A 27,612-nucleotide genomic window follows, 5' to 3' on the forward strand; every position below is an offset into this window, starting at 1 on the left:
GCTGGTGCACAGAATCACTTGAACCTGAGAGGCGGAGGTTGCAGTGAGCCAAGACTGCACCATTGCACTCCAGCCTGGGTGACAGAGCAAGATTCCATCTCAAAAAACAAAACAAACAAACAAAATAAATAAACAAATAAATGCATAGAACCATGTTACTACCACAATCTAGTTATAGGACAATTTCATTATTCTCCCAAATTCCCTCTTGCCTCACCCCATCCACCGGCAACCACTGACTTGATTTCTGTCCCTATAGTTTTTTGTTTGTTTGTTTTTTGTTTTTTGAGATGGAGTCTTGCTCTATCACCCAGGCTGGAGTGCAGTGGTGCAATCTCAGCTTATTGCAACCTCTGCCTTCAAGCAATTCTCCTGCCTCAGCCTCCTGAGTAGCTGGGATTACAGGCGCCCACCACCACATCTGGCTACTTTTTGTATTTTTAGTAGAGATGGGATTTCGCCATGTTGGGCAGTCTGGTCTCAAACTCCTGAGCTCAGGTGATCCGCCTGCCTCAGGCTCCCAAAGTGCTGGGGTTACAGGCATGAGCCACCATGCCCGGCCTATCCCTATAGTTTTGATATTTCCAGAATATCATCTAGATGGAATCATACAGTATGACACCTTTTCAGTCTGGCTCCTTTCATCTGTCATAAAGTATTTAAAACTCATCCGTGTTGCTGCATGGATCTGTAGCTCACATCTTCTTGCTGAGTGGTATTCCACTGTATGAATGCACCACAATTTGTTTATCTAGTCCCTGGTTGAAGGACATATGGGTTTTTCCAGTTTTTGGCAATTATGAATAAAGCTGCTATAAACATTCATGTACAGATTTTTGTGTGAACATAAGTTTTCATGTCACTTGGGTAAATATGCAGACGTGGGACTGCCGTGTTATATGATATGTCTGTGTTTAACTTTCTAAGAAACTGGTAAACTGTTTTCCAAAGTGGCTGTATCACTTTCACAGTGCTACCAGCAATGTATGAGAGTTCCATTTGCGCACAGAGCTGATTTTTAATGATGATAATAAGAAGGAACATTTCCTAGCCCTCATCATGTGACAGGTACCATGCGAAGCATACTACATGCATTGTCTCTTTCAATTCACACAGCAATTCTGAGGTTGTTAGTTTTTCTTACTATCACCATCTAACAGATAGGAGATGAAGATCTAGTTAAAATAAACAAACAACAAAATAAAAACTTGCCCAAGGCCTTATACCTAAATCTTCCTGCCATTCATTAACCTATTCAATACGTTTATTGAACACCTGTTCCTGTTGGTGACAGGTACTCAAGCTAGATGCTGCGAATTCAGCAGTGAACAAAATAGACCACATGCCTGCCTCTACAGAGCTATTTCTATGTATGAAAAGGGGATTTGTACAAATAAACATACAATTGTGACAGATCCGATAAAAGAGAAGTAAAGCACATGTTGAGAGACTATATGGATAGAGTTCTGATTGGATTAGGGTCAGGAAAGCCTTTTCTTTCTTTCTTTTTTTTTTTTGGAGACGGAGTTTCACTCTTGTCACTCTTGTCACCCAGGCTGGAGTGCAGTAGTGTGATTTCGGCTCAGCTAACCGCAACTCCGTCTCCAGGTTCAAGCGATTCTCCTGCCTCAGCCTCCTGAGTAGCTGGGATTACAGGCATGCACCACCACACCCAGCTAATTTTTGTATTTTTAGTAGAAACGGGGTTTCTCCATGTTGGCCAGGGTGGTCTTGGGCTCCTGACCTCAGGTGATCCACCCGCCTTGGCCTCCCAAAGTGCTGAGATTAGGCATGAGCCACTGTGCCCGGCCAGGAAAGGCTTTTCTGAGGAAGTGATTTTTAAGCTGAAGCAAAGGGTGGAAAGTGAGGATAACACATGGTTAAAAGGAACAGAATGTGCAAAAGCCATGAGTATGAAAACAGTCGGCCAGGGTGATGGAAGTTTGAAAGCCAAGGGGAGAGTGATACACAAGGAAGCTGAAGAAATGGGCATTGCTAGATGGTGAAGGATCTGGAAGGTCTCTTGAAGAAACGGGAAGCCTCTGAAGGACTGTAAGCAGAGGAGTGGCATGACCAGGTTTACCGCGCCTGCCATCAGCCCTGGTCTCTCCGTTTTTTTTTTCCCTTTGCCTCTGAGCTTCCACATTGTTGGGGAGAGTCATGAAACCACGTGACCATGTTCAGCACAAATTCCTGTTGTCTTATTTCCACTGATTCTGATTGTCCTTCTCAGCACCCATTGTCAATTCTCAATGGCATTCCCCCATGACCCGAAACCTTTCCCTCCTCTGGAACTCCCAACTCCATGATACCCCTTCTCCCTGTTTGCAGATAAGCTACTAACAGTATAAGTTCGAGTTTAAGAGAGTTATGCTGTACAAAAAAGTATAGGAAGTTAAAAGAGCAGAGAGATAGGTTGACACACTGAGTTTTTAAAAACTTTGTTAAGTAATAACAGACTAGATTTATTCATTTACGTTAAACAAAAGAAGAAAATACCTTTGACAGGAGGAGGAAATCTAGAAAGAGATTGTATGCTTCTGAGAGAAATAAAATGTGGAAGTTTATGGATATGAGAAATTTGGGTATGAAAATAAGGAGCATGTGATATTTTCACAAATGAGCTGGGCTTAAAAAAACAACTTCCAGGCCGGGTGCAGTGGCTCACTTCTGTAATCCCAGCACTTCGGGAGGCCGAGGCAGGCGAATCATCTGAGGTCAGGAGTTCAAGAGCAGCCTGACCAACATGGACAAAGCCTGTCTCTACTAAAAATACAAAATTAGTCTGGCATGGTGGCTCGCATCTGTAATCCCAGCTACTTGGGAGGCTGAGGCAGGAGAATCACTTGAACCCGGGAGGCAGAGGTTGCAGTGAGCCAAGATTGTGTCACTGCACTACAGCCTGGGCAACAAAGCAAGACTCCATCTCAATAAACAAATAAATAAATAAATACAAAAAATTAGCTGGGCATGGTGGCGGATGCTTGTAATCTCAGCTACTCAGGAGGCTGAGACGGGACAATCTCTTGAACCCAGGAGGCGGAGGTTGCAGTGAGCCAAGATTGTGCCATTGCACTCCAACCTGGGCAACAGCAAGATTCTGTCTCAAAAACAAACAAAAACCAACTTCCTTTTTTGCTGTAGGATAGGGTATAGTGATGACAAAGTATCACAGAAAACATTTTTTCTACCTTGAAATTTCACTGCATGAGGCAGAAATTCAGTCTCTAATACTTTAAAAGCAAAACAAAATGAAACCTTGGAAACTGTGGCCTTTAGCAGGCGATGGGGGAGGACGGGTTGGAAGGGAGTTCAGTAGGCTGTGAGGGAGATGGGAGAAGATGGATTGTAAGGGAGTATACAGTAGGCTGTGAGGGAAATGGGAGAAGATGGATTGGGAGTATACAGTAGGCTATGAGGGAGACGGGGGAGGATGGATTGGAAGGGAGTATACAGTAGGCTGTGAGGGAGCTGGGGGAGGATGGATTGGAAGGGAGTATACAGTAGGCTGTGAGGGAGATGGGGGAGGATGGATTGGAAGGGAGTATACAGTGGGCTGTGTAGGAGATCGGGGAGGATGGATTGGAAGGGAGTATACAGTAGGCTGTGAAGGAGATGGGGGAGGATGGATTGGAAGGGAGTATACAGTAGGCTGTGAGGGAGACGGGGAGGACAGATTGGAAGGGAGTATACAGTAGGCTGTGAGGGAAATGGGGGAGGATGGATTGGAAGGGGGTACACAGTAGGCTGTGAGAGAGATGGAGGATGGACTGGGAGTATACAGTAGGCTGTGAGGGAGATGGGGGAGGATGGATTGGAAGGGAGTATACAGTAGGCTGTGAGAGAGATGGAGGATGGATTGAAAGGGAGTATATAGTAGGCTGTGAGAGAGATGGAACATGGATTGGAAGGGAGTATACAGTAGCCTGTGAGGGAGATGGGGGAAGATGGATCGGAAGGGAGTATATACAGCTGTGAGGGAGATGGGGGAGGACGGATTGGAAGGGAGTATACAGTAGGCTGTGAGGGAGTTGGGGGAGGATGGATTGGAAGGGAGTATACAGTAGGCTGTGAGGGAGTTGGGGGAAGATGGATTGGAAGGGAGTATCCAGTAGGCTGTGAGGGAGTTGGGGGAAGATGGGAGTATACAGTAGGCTATGAGGGAGATGGGGAGGATGGATTGGAAGGGAGTATACAGTAGGCTGTGAGGGAGTTGGGGGAGGATGGGAGTATACAGTAAGCATGAGAGATGGAGGATGGGTTGGAAGGGAGTATACAGTAGGCTGTGAGGAAGGTGGAAGATGGATTGGAAGGGAGTATCCAGTAGGCTGTGAGAGAGTTGGGGGAGGATGGGAGTATCCAGTAGGCTGTGAAAGAGGTGGAGGATGGATTGGAAGGGAGTATACAGTAGGCTGTGAGGGAGATGGAGGATGGACTGGAAGGGAGTGTCCAGTAGGCTGTGAGGGAGTTGGGGGAGGATGGGAGTATACAGTAGGCTGTGAAAGAGATGGAGGATGCATTGGAAAGGAGTATACAATAGGCTGAGAGAGATGGAGGATGGGTTGGAAGGGAGTATCCAGTAGGCTGTGAGGGAGTTGGGGGAGGATGGGAGTATACAGTAGGCTGTGAGAGAGATGGAGGATGGATTGGAAGGGAGTATCCAGTAGGCTGTGAGGGAGTTGGGGGAGGATGGGAGTATACAGTAGGCTGTGAGAGAGATGGAGGATGGATTGGAAGGGAGTATACAGTAGGCTGTGAGGGAGATGGAGGATGGACTGGAAGGGAGTGTCCAGTAGGCTGTGAGCGAGTTGGGGGAGGATGGGAGTATACAGTAGGCTGTGAAAGAGATGGAGGATGCATTGGAAAGGAGTATACAGTAGGCTGAGAGAGATGGAGGATGGGTTGGAAGGGAGTATCCAGTAGGCTGTGAGGGAGTTGGGGGAGGATGGGAGTATACAGTAGGCTGTGAGAGAGATGGAGGATGGATTGGAAGGGAGTATACAGTAGGCTGTGAGGGAGTTGTGTGGCACCCCCTGAGGAAACGTCAGAGTAAGATGGAAACGTAACATAACCTCACATGAGGAGTTTTCATAACATGTCTCGCCTTGCCAAAAGTGCTTTATGTATACTGTCTGGAAATAGTGAGGAATTTTAAAACAGCCTTCATTAATGACATTCAGGGAGATCTCTAAATTTCATGTGTCTGCCAATGTAGTGTTAATAACTCTGTTAAAAGGAATCTCAAATATCCTGTTACATTTGCAACCAATTTTGTTGTCAGAGTGCAGAGGTAGCTGCACTGTCATTTATTGAGTAGACACTGTGCAAAGTATGTTCTTTCATGAGATCAAGACAGTCTCTCCACATAAGCTTCCCCCTCTGTAAAGACCTTCCCCAAAATAGCTGAGCCTTTTGTGAAACTGCTTGTGAAAAAAGAATTGCAGGATGTCTGAATCACCTGGCCCATGCCCACTAAATGCCAGTCACGTAGCACCTTCCCTCAACCTCGACAGAAGCAACAATACCTCCCACATTTCCAAAATGCCCCCTAGGCTTCCCAAGCAATCACCTTTAGATCCTATCATCACTCTGGGTGGCACAAGGCCCCAGGCCAACTCGTAGTGGAGGAATAGGGTTTAATTTCCACTTGAAATCGGCTCAAAATGTTCTCTTGGTGCTGCTTTATGGACTGTTCTAGTACACGGCTTTTCATGATGACTGGTTCTTTTGCTGTCCTTTATTCCTGAATTTTCTGAATCTCCTGAAGCCTGGCATTTGTTCTTGATTGCTATTCAGATGGTTCTGAACCCTCCCTGTATCCTGGACACCAGTTTTGTTTGGGTTGGTACTCTGGTTCTCTGCATGCCCATTCTTGCTAAGCCGGTCATGATCTCCAGCTAGTTTCAGCAGCTTCCCTGTTCCCACAGCCATTTACATATGCTATCTCCTAAAGGCTTTTAAAATGAACACCTTTTCCATTGGCTACATTGGGTTCATATTAAAGTAATCCTTTCCCTTACTCAAGGAAGTAATAATTACATAGGCCAAATTAATAAACCCTATATATGCCAACAACTATAAAAACACTTTTGACAAAACTGACATTAACTACTACAATCATTATAATGTAGCTAACATTAATTTATCGTATCTAAAACCCTTAAGCATCTTCCATAACCTGTTTTTTCGACTCCACTTGTTCCTGCATTCCCAGAGCTGGATCTTCAGCTGCCATGCTCTTTCCTCATGTACAACAGTAGTTCTTAATCTGTTTTGAGTCTGGACCCCTGGGAGGAGCTGAAGGACTCTACACAGATCCTTTCCCTGGAAAAATACAAATTCACTTACCATTTTGCATGCAGTTTTAATGAACGGTGTTTCATGGAATATATATATAATATATACACACACAAACACATATATATATATATATATATATATATATATATTTTTTTTTTTTTGAGATGGAGTCTCGCTCTGTTGCCCAGGCTGGAGTGCAGTGGCACAATCGTGGCTCACTGCAAGCTCCGCCTCCCGGGTTCACGCCATTCTCCTGCCTCAGCCTCCTGAGTAGCTGGGACTACAGGCGCCTGCCACCACGCCCGGCTAAATTTTTGAATTTTTTTTTCTTAATTTTTGAATTTTTAGTAGAGATGGGGTTTCACCGTGTTAGCCAGGATGGTCTCGTGATCTGCCTGCCTCGGCCTCCCAAAGTGCTGGAATTACAGCTGTGAGCCACTGTGCCTGGCTGTTTCATATTTTTTATCCTTTTTTTTTTTTTTTTTTAGCCCATGCTTCTCTCTGCTAAACCTAAGAATGTTGTGAACAAACCTCCCACACGCAGTATTTTGACAAGAGGTATGATCTTCATCACTGTAATTTGACAATCACTGATATGTAAATTAAATTCTCCCTTCACCAGCCCAGAATATTTTGCTCAGCTAACATTATTTTAGCTTTCCTTTAGGAAATCAGTAGAAAGTTTATATTTCCTGGGGCCGGGCACAGTGGCTCACACCTGTAATCCCAACACTTTGGAAGGCTGAGGCGGGCGGATCATGAGGTCAGGAGTTCGAGGCCATCCATGGTGAAACCCTTCTCTACAAAAAAAAAAAAAAAAAAAGAAAGAAAAATACAAAAATTAGCCAGGCGTGGTGGTGGGCGCCTGTAGTCCCAGCTACTCGGGAGGCTGAGGCAGGAGAATCACTTGAACCTGGAAGGCGGAGGTTGCGGTGAGCCGAGATTGCGCCACTGCACTCCAGCCTGGGCAACAAGAGCGAAACTCCATCTCAAAAAAAAAAGAAGAAAGTTTGCATTTCCTAAACATAATGTTGTTCAAGGCCAGGTGTGATGGCTTATTGGGAGGCCGAGGTGAGAGGAGCACTTGAACCCAGAAGTTCAAGACTAGCCTGGGAAACAGAGGGAAACCTCCTCTCTACCAAAACAAACACACACACACACCCGGATGTGGTGGACACATTTGTACTCCTAGCTGCTTGGGAAGCTGAGACGAGGATCCCTTGAGCCCAGGAATTCGAGGCTGCAGTGGCCCATGATCATGTCCGTGCACTCTAGCCTGGGTGACAAAGCAAGATCTTGTCTCTAAAATATATTTAAGCTTCTGGTCGGACACAGTGGCTCACACCTGTAATCCCAGCGCTTTGGGAGGCCAAGGTGGGCGGATCACCTGAGGTCAGGAGTTCGAGACCATCCTGGACAACACAGTGAAACCCCATCTCTACTAAAACTACAAAAAGTCAGCCGGGCGTGATGGTGGGTGCCTGTAATCCCATCACCTTGGGAGGCTGAGGCAGGTGGATCACCTGACGTCAGGAGTTTGAGACCAGCCTGACCAACCTGGTGTGGTGGCACATGCCTATAATCCCAGCCACTCAGGAGGCTTCTCTATATGTTGGTTTGTTTCTCCTGTTTGTTTTTTTTTTAATACAGGGTCTCACTTAGTCATCGAGACTGGAGTGCAGTGGTACAATCGTAGCTCACTGCAGCCTTGATCCCCTGGGCTCCTAAGCAGCTGGGACTACAGGTGCACACCACCATGTCCGGCTATATCTCTCCTTTTAATGGCTACAGAGTGTTCCATAGTTGGAACATACTGTAAATTACTTATTCTACTCCTTTTTTAAAATTTTTATTTTTTGGGACAGAGTCTCACTCTGTCACCCAGACTGGAGTGCAATGGCACTATCTCAGCTTACTGCAACCTCCACCTCCCAGGTTCAAGCAATTCTCCTGCCTCCTGAGTAGCTGGGATTACAGGCATGCACCATCACACCTGGCTAATTTTTGTATTTTTAGTAGAGTTGGGGTTTCGCCATGTTGGCCAGGCTGGTCTTGAACTCCTGACCTCAGGTGATCCGCCCGCCTTGGCCTCCCAAAGTGCTGGGATTACAGGCATGAGCCACCGGGCCCGGCCTTATTTATTCTATTCCTTTTTTTTTTTTTTTTTTGAGACGGAGTCTTGCTCTGTAGCCCGGGCTGGAGTACAGTGGCTGGATCTCAGCTCACTGCAAGCTCCGCCTCCCGGGTTTACGCCATTCTCCTGCCTCAGCCTCCCGAGTAGCTGGGACTACAGGCGCCCGCCACCTCGCCCGGCTAGTTTTTTGTATTTTTAGTAGAGACGGGGTTTCACGGTGTTAGCCAGGATGGTCTCGATCTCCTGACCTCGTGATCCACCCGTCTCGGCCTCCCAAAGTGCTGGGATTACAGGCTTGAGCCACCGCGCCCGGCTATTTATTCTATTCCTAAATATTTGGGCTGTTTCTAATTTTTTGCTATTATAAACAATACTATGTATATATATATTAGTTTTTTAATCTATAATCTATATTATATATTTTTAATCTATTATATATTTATAATATATATTATTAATCATATAATATATATTTATAATTTATATATTTTATAATTTATATAATTATAACATATAATCTATAATATATATTTATAATATATATATTTTTAATATATAATATATATATTAGTTTTTTTGAGACAGAGTCTCGTTCTGTTGCCCAGTCTGGAGTGCAGTGGCACAGCCTCAGCTCACTGTAACCGCCACCTATGATTTCAAGCGATTCTCCTGCCTCAGCCTCCCAAGTAGCTGGGATTACAAGCACCCGCCACCACGCTGCTAATTTTTGTATCCCAAAGTGCTAGGATTACAGGCATGAGCCACTGTGCCTGGCCTAATACTATATTATTTTAATTCTACCAGCACTGTAAAAAAGTGCTTAAGTCCTTGTCTACTTAGGCACGCTGGACTTTTCAGTATTCACTTATAAAGTTGTGTGTGTGTGTGTGTGTGTGTGTGTGTGTGTGTGTGTGTGTTATTTTGAGAGACAGTGTGTGTGTTATTTTGAGAGATAGGGTCTCGCTCTGTCACCCAGGCTGGAGTGCAGTGGCAGGATCATGGCTCGCTGAAGCCTCAGACTCCTGGGCTCAAGGGATCCTCCCACCTCTGATTCCCGTGTAACTGGGATGCGGGCACACGCTACCACACCTGGATAATTTTTAAATGTTTTTGTAGAGGGTCCTGTTACACTGCCCAGGCTGGTCTCGAATTCCTGGTCTCAAGTGATCCTCGTACCTCACCTCCCGAAGCACTGGGATTACAGGCGTTGTGTCCGCCCTACTTATAAAGTTTTCAATTGGCCTTTTTATATTTCTTCTGTGTGTTTCCAGTTCGTATCATTTAAAAAATTAAAAAATTCTTTTGGATCATTTACTTTTCTTAATAAATCTGTAGGATCTCTGACTATTCTGGATACGAACCCTTACCCTGCTATATGCTACAAACACGTTCTGTTACTTGTCTTCAACATTTTCGTTGTGGTGCTGTCACCCACACTAGAGTGCAGCGGAGCCTCACTGCAGCTTTGAGCTCCCGGGCTGCAGCAATCCGCCCAAGTAGCTGTGCCTACAGGCATGCCGCCACGCCCGGCTTGTCTTTTAGTCCTGCTTTTTGATGTACAATCTTGTTTTGTTTGAGACCAGGTCTCACTCTGTGGGATGATCATGGCTTATTGCAACCTCCACCTCCCCGCTCAAGTGATCCTCCCACCTCAGCCTCCCAAGTAGCCGGGACCACAGACATGGGCCACCACACTCGGCTTTTTTGCTTTTTTTTTTTTTTTTTTCTTTGCAGAGATGGGGTTTTGCCATGTTGCCCAAGTTGGTTTCGAACCCTTGGGCTCAAGCGATCCGCCCACCTCGGCCTCTCAAAGTGCTGGAAATACAGGCATGAGACACTGTGCCTGGCCAATAGTGGTGTCTGATGTATTTGCGTGCGTGTGTGTGTGTGTGTGTGTGTGTGTGTGTGTGTGTGTGTTTTAATGTTTACAAATCAGTCAGTCCTTCTCTATATGACATCTGGGTTTTATGCCTTGTTTGGGAAAACTTTCTTTAGTCTATGATTTATAAAATATTTTTCAAAATTTCCTTTAAGTACGTTTGTAGTGGTTAGCCCTTGATATACCTGAATTTAATTTTGTGTATCGGTTTCCCAGGGCCGTCTTAACAAGTGGCCACAGGCTGGGTTGCTTAAGACAACAGGCTTTTCCTCAGGGTTCTGTAGGCAGAGGTCTGAAATCAACACGCTCAAGGACCGGTTTCTCATTGGAGGCTCTGAGGGAAAAACTCTCCCATGCCTGTCTCTCAGCTTCGGGGGCTGACAGCAGTCCTTGGCTTGTGGACTCACTGTTCCAGTCTCTCACTCTACCCTCAAGTCACTTTCTGCTCTGTGTCTCCGTGCATCTTCTAATTGGATTTAGGGACCACTCTAATCCAGTATGGTCCCATCTCAATCCTTACCTTAATCATATCTTCAAAGAGCCCTTTTCCAAATAAGGTCACATTCTGAGGTTCTAGGTAGGCATGAACTGTGGGGAACACGACTTCACTTCTAACTTTATTTTTTACAGACAGAAAGCTAATCGTTTCTGTGGTTTTCCTTGTCCTTCTTTTCCTCATGAATATGACATGCTTGCCACAGACAAAATTTAGTAGGTCTGAAGCCCAGCGTGGTGGCTTATGCCTGCAGTCTCAGCACTTGAGGAGGCAAGGTGGGAGGATCGCTTGAGGCCAGGAGTTTGAGACCAGCCTGGGCAACAGAGTGAGCCACACACCCCCGCCTTTGTGTTTTGAGACAGTGTCTCAGTCAGCCACTCAGGATGGAGTGCACTGGCACAGTCACAGCTCACTGCAGGCTCAACCTGAGGTGATCTCCCACCTCAGCCTCCCAAGTGCCTGGGGCTACAGGCACGAATCATCACACCCAGCTCTCTCTCTCTTTTTTTCTTTGTAGAGATGGGATTTCACCATTTTCCCCAGGCTGGTCTGGAACTCCTGGCCTCAAGCAGTCTGCCCACCTTGGCCTCCTAAGGTGCTGGATTTACAGAAGTGAGCCACTGTGCCAGGCCCTTAAATATTTTTTAAACCTGAGTTTAGAAATGTTTGCTTTTAGATAGGTGTGACTATCTGCAAACAAGCCATATTTTGCATTTTATAGCAAAAGAAACGTGTATGTGAAAGTAGTTTGAAAAATACAAAGCAATAGATAAAAGCAGCACTCCATCATCAGTTCCTTGTGTAAATTATAGTTTTTACCGACAGGAATCAGAGCGAAGTTTCCCCTGTAGCATGCAGCTGCAGTCGCTGTTTGTAGAAACCACGTGTCTGGGGTGCGGCTGTGCTTCTTGGCCTCATAGTTTGGTCTTGCAAAGAATCTAAGATAAAACCAAGGAAGGTGCTGTCTGGAGTCTGGCTAAGGCCAGCCTGGGAATCTGTAATCCAGTAGGTGCTTGTTGAGAAGTTTAACAGCAGAGAGCTATGCCTTGGGGATCCAGCACAAAGAACAAGAATCCCTCGCCTGTGCCAAGCACACAGTTTAACATTTTGAAAATGTGATCTCATTTAATTCTCGCAGCCATCCTGGAGGGTAGGGGGAGGAACCCCCATTTTACTGCGGAAGGAGGCAAAGTGTCTTCACCGGGTCCCACAGCTTCTGGGTGGTGGAGCGTGGACTGGAACTCAGGTTCTCTGATCCCAACTCCAGCGCGCTATGCCATGGCTGCCTCCCAGGCAGACAGCCCCTACCATCGGGCGCATGTGGTCTGCTAGAGAAACGCACACACACATATCAGCGCAGGGCTAAACTGATCAGGCAAACAAAGTGAAGGAGAAATTAAGAGCAGGGTGACTGACTTCTTTCCGGCCACACTCCAAGTCCTAAGAGCAAGTCACCTCATTCTCTGTACCGTATTTCTTCAGATGTGTGTGGCTTTTGTTGCCGCGTTTGTTGCTACAGAGAATGAAGTCCTGCAGAAGGCTGCTGCTCTCCTCTTCGGACGCCTCCTTCCTTCCTTCCTTTCCACGTCTGACCTTTTCCTCGTGTTCCGTTGTTGTGCCAATCTTTGGATCTTCATCGCTATGTCTATCTTCCTGTATCGAAGAGTGTATACTGGCGTTGTGTGTGTGTGTGTTGAGACAGGATCTCACTCTGTGGCCCAGGCTGAAGTATAGTGCTGTGATTATGGCTCACTGCAGCCTCAACCTCCTGGGCTCAAGCAGTCTTCCCACTTCAGCCTCCCGAGTAGCCGGGACTACAGCCCTGCGCCACCACACCCGGCTAATTTGTGTATTTTTTTGTTTTGCCACGTTGCCCAGGCTGGTCTCCAACTCCTAGGCTCAAGTGATCCTCCTACCTTAGCCTCCTAAAGTGCTGGGATAATAGGCAGGAGCCACCGTGCCCACCCCATGTGCTGTATCTTTCTATATCTCTTCCTATTTCTTCATTTCTCCTTCTGTCCCTCCTGCTCTGCCTCTGCTTCAGTGGTCCCTAATGCGGAAATGAAGTATGGTTCTAAACAAAGTAACTTTTATTTCAGAAGAGATGTCCATTTTCTCTGTGAGGGTATTTATTTATTTATTTATTTGAGAGAGGTTCTTGTTCTGTCGCCGAGACTGCAGTGCAGTGGCACAATCTGGGATCACTGAAACCTCTGCCTCCCAGGCTCAAGCGATCCTCCCATCTCGGCCTCCTGCGTAACTGGGACTACAGTTACTGGGGTGGGTTCCACCCCTTCCGACTTTTTTTTTTTTTTTTTGGAGAGACAGGGTTTTGCCATGTTTTCCAGGCTGGTCTCCAACTCCTGAGCTCAAGTGATCCTCCCGCCTTGGACGGATCTCAGGGTGCTGGGATTACTACTGTGAGCCACTGTGCCCAGCCTGTGTTCGGATTTTTGAAGTGGATGAGTGGACAGAGACCCCTAAGTTCCCTTTGGGTTCTGGTACTCACTATGTGGAGGTATCTCACGTGTGATCTCACTTCTTTTTCATGTCCGTGATTTTTCGAGACAGGAGGAAAAGGTCCTTGATCAAGGGTAGTTGCCCACACATCACATATCTTAATGGCATTCACCTGAGAACTCGCAAAGTATTTTACAAGTAAATACGGTATTTTCCATTTAAGGCTGAAGAAACCAAGAAGCAGATATGGGGAGAGTCCCTGTGTCCTATTCCCTAATGATAGCGAGTGGAGTCCAGAGGAATGGGGGACAGCAGACGGAAAGGCAGGCCCACATGCTTTCAAGGTGGAAAACCTCCCCCCGTAGCCCTTCAGAATGGGGAGCTTTATAAATTCTCTGTTCAAGAGGGCAACAGTCTAAATTTGGTGAGTGAGTTTTATGTTGCCATTAAGTAGCCCAAAGTTCACTCTGGAAAGCCACACGAGCAGCGTAATGACAAACTCGTGAAACCCCAGGGCCACAGCTGGAGTAGTAGAAACCACCCTGGAACACGAATCCAGCCCCAGGTTCTTTTTTTTTTTTTTTTTCCTTTTTGTGGAGAACGGGGTCTCGCTATATTACCCAGGGAGGTCTCGAACTCCTGGGCTCAAGCTATCCTCCCGCCTCTGCCTCCCTGAGAGCTGGGATTACAGGCGTGAGCCACCGCGCCCGGCCAGCCCCAGGTTCTAACCTGAGCCTTGTCACTTCACAGGGTGGGGAGTCAGCGGCCCATCCTGCACGTCGCTTTCTTCACGGGTAACATGGAAATAAGTTTAGCCAACCTCACTCGGTTATTTTGAGACCCAGGTGAGATAATACACGTGAAAGTGCTTTGAACATTTGTAAAGTTACATATAAACATAGAACAGTGTTCATGGCAGCATGAGAGCCCATAAATTCACCACACACATTTATATTTATGAGTAAATAATTAGGAACCGTATTCATCAGAAACTACATTGTGAGAAATTATTATTCCCTCCTCACTTATCAGGCTCCTCTTTTATAGTCATTCGGCACATGGAACTAAAGGCAGAAACTACCGAGTTCAAATCCCAGCTCGCCACCAGCAGTGTCACCTGGGGCAATTTTTAAATTGCTCTGGTCTGAGTCTCATTTTGCTGATACATACACACACACACACACACACACACACACACACACACACAGAATAACATTTGTTGTGAGGATTTAATGAGACAAGGTACACAAAACGTCTGATACAGGACCTAGAAACAGTAAGTACTCAACAGGCATGAGCTTCGGACAGTATGAAACACCTCCTGCACCCTCAGAATGTGCCAGCCTCCCACTGGGGGTACAAAATGGAAAGACACAGTCCTTGTTTCTAGGACCTGACAGTCTGGTGGAGAAACATCCAAATAAGAAAACAACAGGCCCGTGACCCAAACGCAAAGGCAGACCTGGAAACCTCCCGAGAGAAGGAAACAGCCGATTCCAGACTTTTGAAGGATGAGCAGAAGTTTGTGTAAAAACCAGACTTGTGGTTTGCGTTTGGCTTTATCATTTGCCCACAGGGGTTTGATCGCTGGAAAAGCTAAGGTTCATGTTGACGCTTGTTAGCTTTATGGTGATTCAGCGTAAACATTCTGGTGACTTCACTGAGCATAGTGTTGAAACTGATTTTACTTGCCGTTTTTTCTTTTTTTTTTTTTTTTTGAGACGGAGTCTCGCTCTGTGGCCCAGGCTGGAGTGCAGTGGCACGATCTTGGCTCGCTGCCACCTTTGCCTCCCGGGTTCAGCGATTCTCCTGCCTCAGCCTCCCGAGTAGCTGGGGTTACAGGTGCCCGCCACTACGCCCGGCTAATTTTCTATATTTTTAGTAGAGATGGGGTTTCACTGTGTTAGCCAGGATGGTCTCGATCTCCTGACCTTGTGATCCGACCGCCTTGGCCTCCCAAAGTGCTGGATTACAGGAGTCAGCTACCGCGCCCGGCCTTTACTTGCTATTTTCTATACATGAAACACGTGTTTTGTTTTCAATTCATAAAGATGCCTTACAAGCTGTACAAACAACTTCTTGTGTGGGGGGAGACTGGTTCCCACCACTTCAAAGTGTGAGCATACTCAGTGCCAAGGTGCTGCTCCCTTTAAGGAGGGAAGGCAGGGAGGACTTGTAACCACCTGTCACTCTCTGGAAACGCTGGCACTGGAGGTCACTGTGATAAACGCTTAAGAAAGAGACAGTGGACTTCATAGGGTCGTTTTCCTGGAGAGAATGGAGAGTTCACAGGTAGCTGGTTTCGTCCACAAGCAAAGTGAAAATACGGAGAGCGCTGCATTTGTCAGGTACCTTGGGACCAAACTGAAGTGGCTTTCTCCTTTCTCTGAGTATGTCAGCAGTGAATCTGGGAGTTAGAGATGTTGCCCTAAGTGGATGAAGTTTGAGGCTTTTCTTGAGGCTGTCTGCCACCTTCCTGTTGGCTAAGTCCCTTTTCTTAACCACATATGGGAAGATGTTAGAGGCTACATTCATTCCAAAAGGTCACAACCTAATAACCGATACTACCGCTAAAGGAAAACTGTCTTTTAAACCTGAGAAACCTCTTCAGACTCCATAACAAATGAACCCAAATTGAAAAAAAACAAGTGCTCACTCTACACCAGTTCCTGCATCACTAACTGCCATGTTAAAGTAATTTAACTGGCATCTAACAGAAATCATCTGCCAGTTTGTAAAAGTCCTAGACTGGTAAGAATCTAGAGCTTTAAAGAGCTCGTAATCCAACCTCCCTGTCATTTCACAGACCAGCAAATCGTGGCCTAGAGAGCCGAGCCCAGCTGTTCCAAAGTCCTCGTATGGGATTTTGGTTAGCATTTTGCATGATGGTGATCTGAGGAGACCCGTCACACCTCTTCATTTGTAGTAACATAAATGAACTGTATTTCCCACCCCCTACATTTGTTAGCTGAGGAAGATACAGACCAAAGCAAAATAAAGCTGGAAGTTCCTAAAGGAGAGAAGCCAATGATACTGAAATTACTGTCCTCATCCATGTGATTGGTGCTTGGCACGAATGAAATATATTACAATTCATTCAAGTTTAGACGCCTGTCCCGATAACTTATTTTTATTTTTATTTTTTTTGATACAAGAGTCCTGCTCTGTCGCCCAGGCTGGAGTGCAGTGGCCTGATCTCGGCTCACTGCAAGCTCCGCCTCCCGGGTTCAAGCGATTCTCCTGCCTCAGCCTCCTGCATAGCTGGGACTACAGACGTGCACCACCACGCCCGGCTAATTTTGTACTTTTAGCAGAGACGGGGTTTCACCATGTTGGTCAGGCTGGTCTCGAACTCCTGACGTCAAGTTATCCGCCTGCCTCAGCCTCTCCAAGTGCTGGGGTTACAGGCGTGAGCCACCGCGCCCGGCCCCGATCCTTTTAAAAAATGACACGTTGAGAACAACAGCACAGCCACTGAATCTCTGGATGGTGTCTCCGGAGAGATCCACGGCCGAGGGGCAGTAGAAGCCGCAGCCTCCGCAGTCGGCCTCCTGGTGCAGGTGGAGAGGGGGCTGCAGGCGGCCCTGGACCTCAGGCTTTCTGAGACGCCCCCGGGGCAGCTGCGGCCGCTGGAGGGACCGGGAAAGGAATCGTGGCGGGACGGGAAGAGGCCACATCCTGAAGACTCCCCCCGAGAAGCACCAGGGCTTGGCGGACGAGGCCGCCTCCCTCCCTCCTTTCCCGAGGGCTCGCCCCACCCCGGCGGGGGCTCCTACCTGGCTTCCTCGGCCGCGCGCCCACCCCGCCCCTCCGCCCGGGGCCGGCCAGGAGAGCAGGTCGGGGAGGGGCGCGTCGGGTGACGGAACAGAAGCCGGGGAGCCGCGGCCCTTCCCGCCTCCGCCTCGGCCCCGCGGCCGCTCGGGAGGGAGCGGCGGACTCGGAACTCGCGCGCGCCGCGGCCCCGGCCGGAGCCACCGCCTCGGTCCCGCCCCCGCCTCCGCCTCCGCCCGCCGGGGACGCCGGGGAACCCTCGGGGCCCAGGGACAGCGAGAGACCCCGCCCCGCCCTATCGCGGCCGCCAGGCCTGGTCACGCGCAGAGCCGCGCCGCGGGATCGGGGCCAGCGCCGGGCGGAGGCGGGACTGGGACGGGGCGGAGGGTAGAAACGCGCGGCCGGGCCGGGGCGCGCCGAGCCGAACCCAGCCACGCGGCGCCAGCGAGGCGGCCGGACCCGCAGCCCCGATGCTGCTGACGCTGGCCTGGGGCGCCCTCTTCTTTCCGGGGCTCTTCGCGCTCTGCACCTGGGCGCTGCGCCGCTCCCGGCCCGGATGGAGCCGCACCGACTGCGTGATGATCAGCACCAGGTACCGGCGCCGCCGAGACGCCCCCGAGGCCCGGGCCGCTGCCCACCCCGCCCCGCCCGGCTGCGGGGCCCAGGGCGGAAAAGGGGGGCGGCAGGAAGCCGGGGGGCTGCTCCCTCCGGGGCGCGGCGGCCCGAGCTACCGAAGCCCCTCCGCGTCCTCCCCTGGCGGGAGCGGGGCCGGGGCGGGCGGGAGTGGCCGGTGAGTCTCTGGAGCCCGCTCCCCACGTCTGCCGGCGGCGGGGGAGAGTCAGGCCGAGGGGCTGGGCTGGGCTCTCGGCGGTCCTCGGACGGGACTGAGCGCGCGCGCTGTTTTCCTCTCCGCTCGCGCTAGGCTGGTTTCCTCGGTGCACGCCGTGCTGGCCACCGGCTCGGGGATCGTCATCATTCGCTCCTGCGACGACGTGATCACCGGCAGGTAAGAGCCCGGGCCAGGGGCTTGTTGCAAATGTCACCTTTCAGTGGCTCTTTCTCACACGCGCGCTTAGATAGCTGACTAATGGGAAAAGCTAGCTGCACAATGGGCTCCTTCTTCCTCTCCGGAGTCTTCGAGCACCCCCAGCTTAGGAGAAAGTCCGCGGAAATGAGAGAGGACGACAGAGGCGGAGTCTGATTTCAGGTGGTGTGAGCGGACAGCGTGGGCCAGGGATCCAGGTCCTTCACGAAAGAGAGAAGTGTGGAAGCATTTGCGACTTGGGAGTATGGCTTCTGATTCTTGTAGCTGGTTTCACTGGGTTCCCACTCTGAAGCATCATTGGCTAATACACGTCCAGGGTGGTTAGCAGAGCCCCCCCAATGGACAGGAACAAACCCACCTCCCCTTTCCATGCAAACGCCGCTCTCGTTTTTCCTGCAGATTTGCTAAAGGGTATCGAGAGGCTCCCAGCGCTTAGAACACGGGTATGTCTGTTAGAGCTCAGTCCACAGGCAGGTCAGGAAATGTGCACCTAGTTGCAGTTCCAGTGAAACAAATCATAAATTAAGACCAGAATAGTCTGCTTTGTACAATATTTAGACCTGGGCAATGGTGGTGCTTTTATTTTTTTATTTTAATTCTTTTTTCCCCCACCGGTCTTGCTAGAATCACACTCACTCTCTCCCAAGTTAAAGGACCACAGTCGGACGTGCAGGAAAGTTGAACGGCCTTTCCAGGCCCTGCTCTCCTGTGGGCTCTGCCAAGTCCTGCTTCTCATCTGCTGAGACTGGACTGCGAGGGGCCTGAGCAGGCCGTCTGTTTCATTCTAGCCTGCAGTCTTACTTGGGATCAATCCTGCTGTCATGATTTTTGTGCTTTTCTTCTGCCTTTTTCTTTTTTTTTTTTTTTGAGACGGAGTCTTACTCTGTCGCCCAGGCTGGAGTGCAGTGGCGCAATCTGGGCTCACTGCAAGCTCCGCCTCCCAGGTTCACCCCATTCTCCTGCCTCAGCCTCCCGAGTAGCTGGGACTACAGGCACCCGCCGCCACACCCGGCTAATTTTTTTGTATTTTTAGTACAGACGGGGTTTCACCATGTTAGCCAGGATGGTCTTGATCTCCTGACCTCGTGATCCGGCTGTCTCGGCCTCCCACAGTGCTGGGATTACAGCCGTGAACCACTGCGCCCCACCTCTTCTGCCTTTTTAAAAACAAAACTGGCTATTGGTGATGAATAGTAGATGCGAAGAGAAGATAGACCAAGTGAGGTTGATTGTAGACACCAGAGGTTAATATTTGCGTGGCTGGGTTCAACTTTTCTTTTTTTTTTAAAGACAGGGTCTCACTATGTTGCCCAGCTGGTCTTGAACTCCTGGGCTCAAGTCATTTTTCTGCCTCACCCTCACAAAGTGCTGGGGTTACAGGCGTGAGCCATCACACCCAGCACATTTTTACTTTATTTTTTTCCCGTGGAGACAGGGTCTCTGTTGCCCAGGCTGAGGTGCAGTGGCATGATCATAGCTGACCGTAGTCTTGAACTCCTGGGTTCAAGCCACCCTTTTTCCTTAGCCTCCCAAGCTTGGACTACAGGTACACACTACTATGCCTGGCTTTTTTTTTTTTTTGTAGACAGGGGTCTCCCTATGTTGCCCAGGCTGGTCTTGAACTCCTGGCCTCCAAAGATCCTCCTGCCTGGGCTGCCCAAAGTGTTGGGATTATAGGCGTGAGCCACTGCGCCCGGCCAGAAAAGCCCTTTCAGGGTTCATATACCATACACTAAATATTTTTCTATTATGTGCCTTCTCATTTTATGTCTTCACATAGAATGTGATTAGATAGGAGGAGTTATCTATAAATTCCCCCAAATTATAGGCAGAATGTGGTATGGGGCCAAGGATTTAGTCAGATTCTTAGAGGGGTTCAGACCCCTAAAATGGCTAGGTCACAGCTCCAGGTTGTTTTCTCAATTTAAGTACTTAATTCAGATAGTACTTTGTTGTTTTTAGATGGGGTCTCGCTCTGTCACCCAGGCTGGTCTGGAACTCCTGGGTTCAAGCCGTTCTCGCACTTAGGCCTCCCAAAGTGCAGGGATCATAGGTGTGAGCCACCATGCCCAGCCTGTATAGTACCTTTTAACATTTAAAAGGACTCCCCCTCCCCTGCTTTTTTTTTTTTAATTGAGATGGAGTCTCTGTCACTCAGGCTGGAGTGCAGGGGCACGCCCTTGGCTCACTGCAAACTCCACCTCCCAGGTTCAAGCAATTCTCCTGCCTCAGCCTCCTGAGTAGCTAGGATTACAGGCATGTGCCACCATGTCTGGTTAATTTTTGTGTATTTAGTAAAGCCATGTTGGCCAGGCTGGTCTCGAACTCCTGATCTCAGATGATCCGCCCGCCTTGGCCTCCCAAAATGCTGGGATTACTGGCATGAGCCACGGTGCCTGGCCGACTTTCCCACATTTAATTATGTAATCTTCACTGCAACTTTGACAGGTAAAGACAAGGATTATCTTCTTCATTTTACAAAGAAAGTTAAATCACAGGCTGGTGGTGGTTAAGATTATAATCTAGATCTCTTGCTCATAAATCTTCAGAGGAGTCTACCCATGAGTCACAATTCCAGATCTCATCTCTGAATTGGTGAAAATATGAAAACCTTAGGTTCCCTTCAAGGGGAGAGGCCAGTTATATTTCAGCTAAAATTTTAGTAGCTGTTTGTAGGTATTTTACTTGAAACAGCTTCAAGAAAGCACCTGAGACCATAGATGGGCACTGGAATAAGTACTGCATCTTTTTAGTCACATGGAACCTGGCTAGGTCAGGTGCAGTGGCTCATGCCTGTAATCCCAACAATTTGGGAGGCTGAGGCGTCAGGAGCTTGAGACCAGCCCAGCCAACATGGTGAAACCCCCATCTCTACTTAAAAATAAAAAAAAAAAAGAAACTAGCCGGATGTGGTGGCAGGTGCCTCTAATCCCAACTACTCATTTGAACCCGCAAGTCGGAGGTTGCAGTGAGCTGAGATTGCGCCACTACATCCAGCCTGGGCAACAGAGCGAGATTTTGTCTCAAAAAAACAAACAAACAAAAAAGGAGCCTGGCTAATGAATTCACCTACAAGTGTGTCATACTTGCCATTACTTGCTTGCCTGATTTGTTTATGCATTATTTACGCTGTGGTAAGTGTGGAGTTGCTCGAGCAGAAATTCAGATGGTGCCTCTGTGGACTGTATTTCCAATGTTGCAGTTCAGTGGACTGGCTCTGTCCAAAATCAGAGACAAAGTTCATACAGATTTGAGGGCCCTCGGCTTACAATTTAGAATCTCTGGGGACTGGAGCTCTTAACAAGCACTGCAGGTGATTCTGATGTTCAGGTAGCTTGAGAACCATACAACTGAATGATCTTCTACCTAACCCGTGGATGTGCATCAAACATTCGCTGACCAAGTGAATGGAATCCTTGGATAGTACGTGATTTCGTTTAGATGTTTCTTCACAGAAAACATCTGTGGAATGCTTCTTTATCATTGGGAACCATGTGGTATGAATTGTAGAGACTTCCCTTCTAATCTGCTCTAGGACAGTGATCAACTATTATTTCCATTCAGCAAATGATGATTCAGCCCCTTTGGACAAGTAAATGGGAAAACTGTCTTTTGACCTAGCCTCTCTCCTGGTACCTAACTGCCATAATGTGGCCCTTGAGCTTCAGGCTTATTTCCAGACCTGCTTTTTTTGGTTTTGTTTTTTGAGACAGCGTCTCACTCTGTTGCCCAGGCTGGAGTGCAGGGGCACGATCTCAGCTCACTGCAACCTCTGCCTCCCAGGTTCAAGCGATTTTCCTGCCTCAGCCTCCTGAGTAGCTGGGATTACAGGTGCGTGTCACCATGCCTGGCTAATTTTTGTATTTTTAGTAGAGACGGGGTTTCACCATGTTGATCAGGTGGGTCTTGAACTGCTGACCTCGTGATCCACCCGCCTCAGCCTCCCAAAGTGCTGGGATTACAGGTTTGAGCCACCGCGCCCGGCTAGCTCTAGAATTGTAAAGAAAATGGCCAGGGTTGCCTCCCAGAAACTCCATAGAGTGGGGTTACATGCAGACACAAAACTCACAGGTTCCAGGATTTAAGTCAGTAAACCCCCAACTGTTGAGCAACTAAGGAGTTAAACCAGAAATATTGGATTTGTGATTTGGGACACTTTCCAAACCAGCTTCTTGCGGGGGCTGTTGATTTATTTGTATATCTATCTATATCAAAATCAGTTTTATCACAAAATGCTAGAACATGTATTACAAATCAGTAGCTAAGTCAGGCAAGTAGTGACAGCAAGCTGCTTAAACAGGTGGGCTGACTGAATGCCTGCTTTTTGCCTTTGACACTCATGAATCAGCCCTGAAACGGAAAGTGGTCTGCTCTCCGTGTTTATCAGTTGCAACATCTTCACTGTAAAGTATTTGGAGTAATAATAGCTGATCAAGCACCAAGCTTGGCTGTGAGCCTTCGTAATGGATATCCACAATGATTTCACGGGCCATTCATATGCTTTCTTTCAGGCACTGGCTTGCCCGGGAGTATGTGTGGTTTCTGATTCCATACATGATCTATGACTCATACGCCATGTACCTCTGTGATTGGTGCCGAACCAGAGACCAGAACCGTGGGCCCTCCCTCACGCTTCGAAACTTCCTAAGTCGAAACCGCCTCATGATCACACATCATGCGGTCATTCTCTTTGTCCTTGTGCCAGTCGCACAGGTATGGCCTTCCAGGACAGCAGACCAGCAGCTGGGTTGAGCTGGATATCTTTATTTATTTATTTATTTATTTATTTACTTATTTATTTTTGAGACGGAGTCTCACTCTGTTGCCCAGGCTGGAGTGCAGTGGCACTGTCTCGGCTCACTGCAACCTCCACCTCCCAGGTTCAAGTGATTCTCCTGCCTCAGCCTCCTGAGTAGCTGGGATTATAGGTGCCCACCACCATGCCCGGCTTTTTGTATTTTTAGTAGAGATGGGGTTTTGCCATATTGGCCAGGCTGGTTTCAAACTCCTAACCTCAAATGATCCACCCACCTCAGCCTCCCAAAGTTCTGGGATTACAGGCATGAGCCACCACACCTGGCCTGAGCTGGACATCTTGACCGTTACTTAGGAGTCGGGATTGCCCCTCTTTTCTTTCCCACTCATAGGCACCCATTCTCCTTGTGCCTGCTGCTTCAGCAGCCACCTCCCCCAGGTGAACAGTGGAGGAACACCATTATGTGTGAAACGCTCGTGATCCTCCTCACCAACATCAACATCAACATCCTTTTTGTTTTTCTGAGACAGGGTTTCACTCTGTCACCCAGGGTGGGGTGCAGTTGTGCGATCACAGCTCACTGTACCCTCAAACTACTGGCCTCAAGTGATCCTCGTACCTCTGCTTCCCAGGTAGCTGAGAACACAGGCACACGCCACCACGTCCAGCTAATTCCTGTAATTTCTGTAGGGGTTTCTCCATGTTGCCCAGGCTGGTCTCAAACTCTGGGGACTCAATTGATCCTCCTGCCTTGGCCTCCCAAAGTGCTGGGATTACAGGCGTGAGCCACTGCCCCTGGCCCCAGCATTCTTTTTAACAAACCCCCAGCCCTCTGTGATGCCCTACTGTTTGTCAGAGGTTCTATCCTTAGTTCAATACAAGATAAAAATGACATAAAATACAAATATAATACAAAGCAACACAACAGTGCCAGAGAGCACTGTGTGGATTATTCTGACGTCACAAAACACAGATTCTCAAAACAAATATCCTACTAATTTCTCCCCAGATCCATTTCCCCATAAAAGCCCACCCAACAAGGAAAAGCAATGGGAAAGCTGAGGGGAAACTCCTGGTTCTTGAATGCCTGCCAGGGGGAAGGCATGCGTTTTATTTATTTTTATTATTTATTCATTTATTTATTTATTCATTTTTTGAGATGGCATTTTGCTCTTGTTGCCCAGGCTGGAGTGCAATGGTGCAATCTTGGCTCACTGAAACCTCTGCCTCCCGGGTTCAAGTGATTCTCCTGCCTCGGCCTTTTGAGTAGCTAGGTTTACAGGTGCACACCGCCATGCCTAGCTAATTTTTTTAGTTTTAGTAGAGAGAGGGTTTCACCATGTTGGTCAGGCTGGTTTCGAACTCCTGACCTCAAGTGATCCACCCGCCTCAGCCTCCCAAAGTGGCTGGGATTACAGGCGTGAGCAACTACTCCTGGCCGGCATGTTTTATTTATTTATTATTTTTTAAATAAAGAGATGGGGTCTCCTTATGATGCCCGGGCTGATCTGGAACTCCTGGGCTCAAGGGATCCTCCCATCTCGGTCTCCCAAAGTGCTGGGATCATAGGCATGAGCCACTGCACCCTGCCAGGCATGTGATTTAAAAGTTCATAGCTTGCTAAATATTAGAAACTATTAGCTATAGATGAAGAAATGGGGGCTCTAAGAGTATTCTTATATCACTCAGTGGTACTAAGTGGCAGAGCTGATATTTTACCATGCTTATTGCTTTCTTGAAAAAGGAGGCTGGGCGAGGTGGCTCACGCCTGTAATCCCAGTCAGAAGTTTGAGACCAGCCTGGCCAACATGGTGAAACCCCATCTCTACTAAAAATACAAAAATTAGCCGGGCATGATGATGTGCATCTGTAGTTCCAAGTACTCAGGAGGCTGAAGTGGGAGAATCATTTGAACCCAGGAGGCAGAGGTTGCAGTGAGCTGAGATCATACCATTGCACTCCAGCCTGGGCAACAAGAGCAAAACTCTGTCTCAAAAATAAACAAACAAATACATAAAAAGAAAGAGGTAACGTGCACTAAATTCTTTAAGAAGTCTCTGGGACCTACCATCTAGAAACCAGAACATCTAGGGTGCTTTCAGACCCTAACATCTAGCCCAGGACCTGGCACATTTTGTTGAACCGAACAGGCTGAGTGTCTTGGCATGACTCAGTTCGATACACAAAAGTAGGCTGCAGCGTTCCCTTCCGGTTGTCATCAAAATTCAGAACTTGGTGTGTGATGCCATCATCCTGTCTGAATTTGCCTCTGGATCCTAGGGCTTGGACCATCAAAGTGCTGGTGCCACGGAAGCCGCGGGACAGTAACTGGGTCTGCCCTTGCCCTTCACGGTTACCCTTTTCAATAGCCCCCGCTGGAATTTTCCTTCTGGTGGTTTCTTAACCTCCACTTACTTCCCCTTTTCGTTTTGTCATCTGCAGAGCCTTCGGGGAGACCTCGGGGATTTCTTTGTTGGCTGCATCTTCATGGCAGAACTGAGCACTCCATTTGTGTCACTGGGCAGGGTTCTGATTCAGGCATGTATGAATGAAATGGCAGGAGTGTGGGAGGGAGTGGATTCTGCTTTTCCTTCAGAGATGGTAGGTGTGGAGAAATCCCTAATGCCAGGAAGAGTGGGATGGGAGATCCTTCAACAGCCTTACAGGTCGGCTGGTCATCTCAGCCAATGGGGATGAAATTGTAGGTTTGATCTAAGTTTGATACAGTTCATTCTATCTTTTCCCTGGTCACATACTTCAATCCATGGTTTCTATTTTCCTGTTAGCTGGGTGGCCTGGGTCAAATTCAACATCACTATTGGAGAAAATGAGGTTATCTGTACATATCAGTATGATAGTGTTCAAGAATGTCTTCTCCAAGTGTTAGAAAACTAGACAAACATCTGGGCGCCAGGGACTCTGACAGCCGAGGTCTTGATGAGCACCTGCACCTGCATGGCTTTCACTGTGGTGGGACTTGGGCCAGTCGCTCCCTGATGCCCAGCTTCTTAGGGACCTTACCTTTTTCCTTCCTCTTCTTTTGCAGCTAAAGCAGCAGCACACCCTTCTGTACAAGGTGAATGGAATCCTCACACTGGCCACCTTCTTTTGCTGTCGGATCCTTCTCTTCCCCTTCATGTACTGGTCCTATGGCCGCCAGCAGGGACTAAGCCTGCTCCAAGTACCCTTCAGCATCCCCTTCTACTGCAACATGGCCAATGCCTTCCTCATAGCTCCTCAGCTCTACTGGTTCTGTCTGCTGTGCAGGAAGGCAGTCCGGCTCTTTGACACTCCCCAAGCCAAAAAGGATGGCTAAATGCTCCTGGGAGTCGGGCGCAGCCTCACACCAGCTGCCTCCTCCACTCAGCATTCCATGGACCGAATTGTGCCCTGGGTGGCCTCAGACTTTTGGGTATTGATAAGCAGATGGATTTGAGTTTTTCTAAAGAATATTCGTATTACCTCCTTCTTCTAACTTGCCCTATTTGCAAAAGCACTTTTGTAGTAACAACTATTGAGTCCTGTCAGACCTCCACGGACAGCAAAGTGGTTTTAATGCAAGCCCAAGGATCCTTTGGGTCTTATCTCAAGAGCTCTGGGAGGTGGAAGCATGGGGTGTGATCGGTGGACCAGGGTGATAAGCGTCTGCGCATCTGCCTGTCCCTATATCGGCAGCTACCTACCTTTCCAACCACTCAGGGCAGTACCCACGGCACTGGGCCCACAGAAGCAAGTAATGTCTTCTTGTGACATTGGCCTGGGACAATCACTGTGGGTAGGTAGTTTTTGATCGTTTACTAGATAACCCATTGGTTCTTTGCGTCATCCTCTCATCCATGGGTCAGAGTTGACTGACTTCCAATCAGAAGTCTCACGGGTGGGGCTGGGGGTGGGGGCAGGCAGGAGGCAAGGATGGGAGCCTGAGTAGATAGTGTGGCCAAAAGGCCAGCACAACCTTTGCAAGCTGACTTGGTAAGTCTGACAGTGTCAAACTTGTGAGCTTACTGCAGTCAGTCACAGATACTGTTCTTTTTAACATACTCCTTCATGCCCAGCTTTCCCCATATCCACATGCAGAGGACATGCTCATAAAAACTACACGGGCAACATGAAATGAAGGCTCTGGTAGATGTTTACTGGGTAACCCCACTCTATGACACCGTCCTTTTCATGTGATGTGAAAACCAACTTCTGTACTCCAAACCACAAAATGTGTCATCTAGACTGCAGAATACTTGAGTACTCAGCCTCCTGATACGCCAGAGCTTGTGGTCCAAGGCCCATTCCTGTGTGAGTGTCCTGCCATTTAGCCACAGAAGGCTGCAGAGCGAGAGGGCAGCCAGCCTGGCCAGAGGCTGTCCTGTGGACCGACACTTGCACCCCCTTCTGCAAACAGGATTTTCTGGTGCCAACACTCATCATTCCCTATCAACTAGGATGGGTTTGAGACTGTGCTACCATGTGTTCTCAAGTGGTAGTTTAAAAAGTGGATTTTTAAAGTGCCTTTTAATTAGTTGTGAATGTCTAAAGGACTGAATGATCTGTCTCATTTTGACTGTTTAGTCTTTAATGGGTGCCATTTAAAGAACAAAACGCTTATTTTTTAATTGTCTTTTTTTTGTTTCTTAAACAATCAGTGTATCTTTAAGTCACCCTTATGGTGATTAAATTGCACTAACATTCCCAACTTATTCTCATTTGTGAAATACATCGATATCAGTTTCCTGTAAGAATCATCCTGTGACCCAACCTGACCGGATGCTGTGTGCTG

At 48.1% G+C, this 27,612-nt stretch overlaps 1 protein-coding gene and 2 long non-coding RNA genes across 4 annotated transcripts; 2 read left to right on the forward strand and 1 right to left on the reverse strand.

Annotated features, from left to right (window-relative positions):
- Window positions 1-13,697: 13,697 nt before the first annotated feature.
- LOC141408743 (uncharacterized) lies at window positions 13,698-14,185 on the forward strand. Its single transcript, XR_012425093.1, has 2 exons — window positions 13,698-13,834; window positions 13,991-14,185. It is a non-coding gene; the product is annotated as an uncharacterized lncRNA (long non-coding RNA).
- Window positions 14,186-15,135: 950 nt separating this feature from the next.
- LOC141408741 (uncharacterized) lies at window positions 15,136-17,215 on the reverse strand. Its single transcript, XR_012425091.1, has 2 exons — window positions 17,046-17,215; window positions 15,136-16,898 (listed from the first exon to the last, which is right to left on the reverse strand). It is a non-coding gene; the product is annotated as an uncharacterized lncRNA (long non-coding RNA).
- A 243-nt stretch (window positions 17,216-17,458) lies between these two features.
- Window positions 17,459-27,528, forward strand: TLCD3A (TLC domain containing 3A). 2 transcript variants are annotated; one of them, XM_015437419.4, is made up of 5 exons: window positions 17,459-17,632; window positions 17,963-18,046; window positions 22,597-22,798; window positions 25,284-25,379; window positions 25,888-27,528. In XM_015437419.4, exons 1-5 carry the CDS (start codon window positions 17,511-17,513, stop codon window positions 26,155-26,157), a joined length of 774 nt encoding a protein of 257 aa, XP_015292905.1. In that variant the 5' UTR covers window positions 17,459-17,510; the 3' UTR covers window positions 26,158-27,528. The 2 variants fall into 2 exon arrangements, with proteins under 2 accessions (XP_015292905.1, XP_015292906.1); XM_015437420.4 differs by lacking the exon at window positions 22,597-22,798.
- Window positions 27,529-27,612: the final 84 nt, after the last annotated feature.

This window comes from Macaca fascicularis, chromosome 16 (genome assembly GCF_037993035.2).
Source record: "Macaca fascicularis isolate 582-1 chromosome 16, T2T-MFA8v1.1".
Classification (NCBI taxonomy): Eukaryota; Metazoa; Chordata; class Mammalia; order Primates; family Cercopithecidae; genus Macaca; species Macaca fascicularis.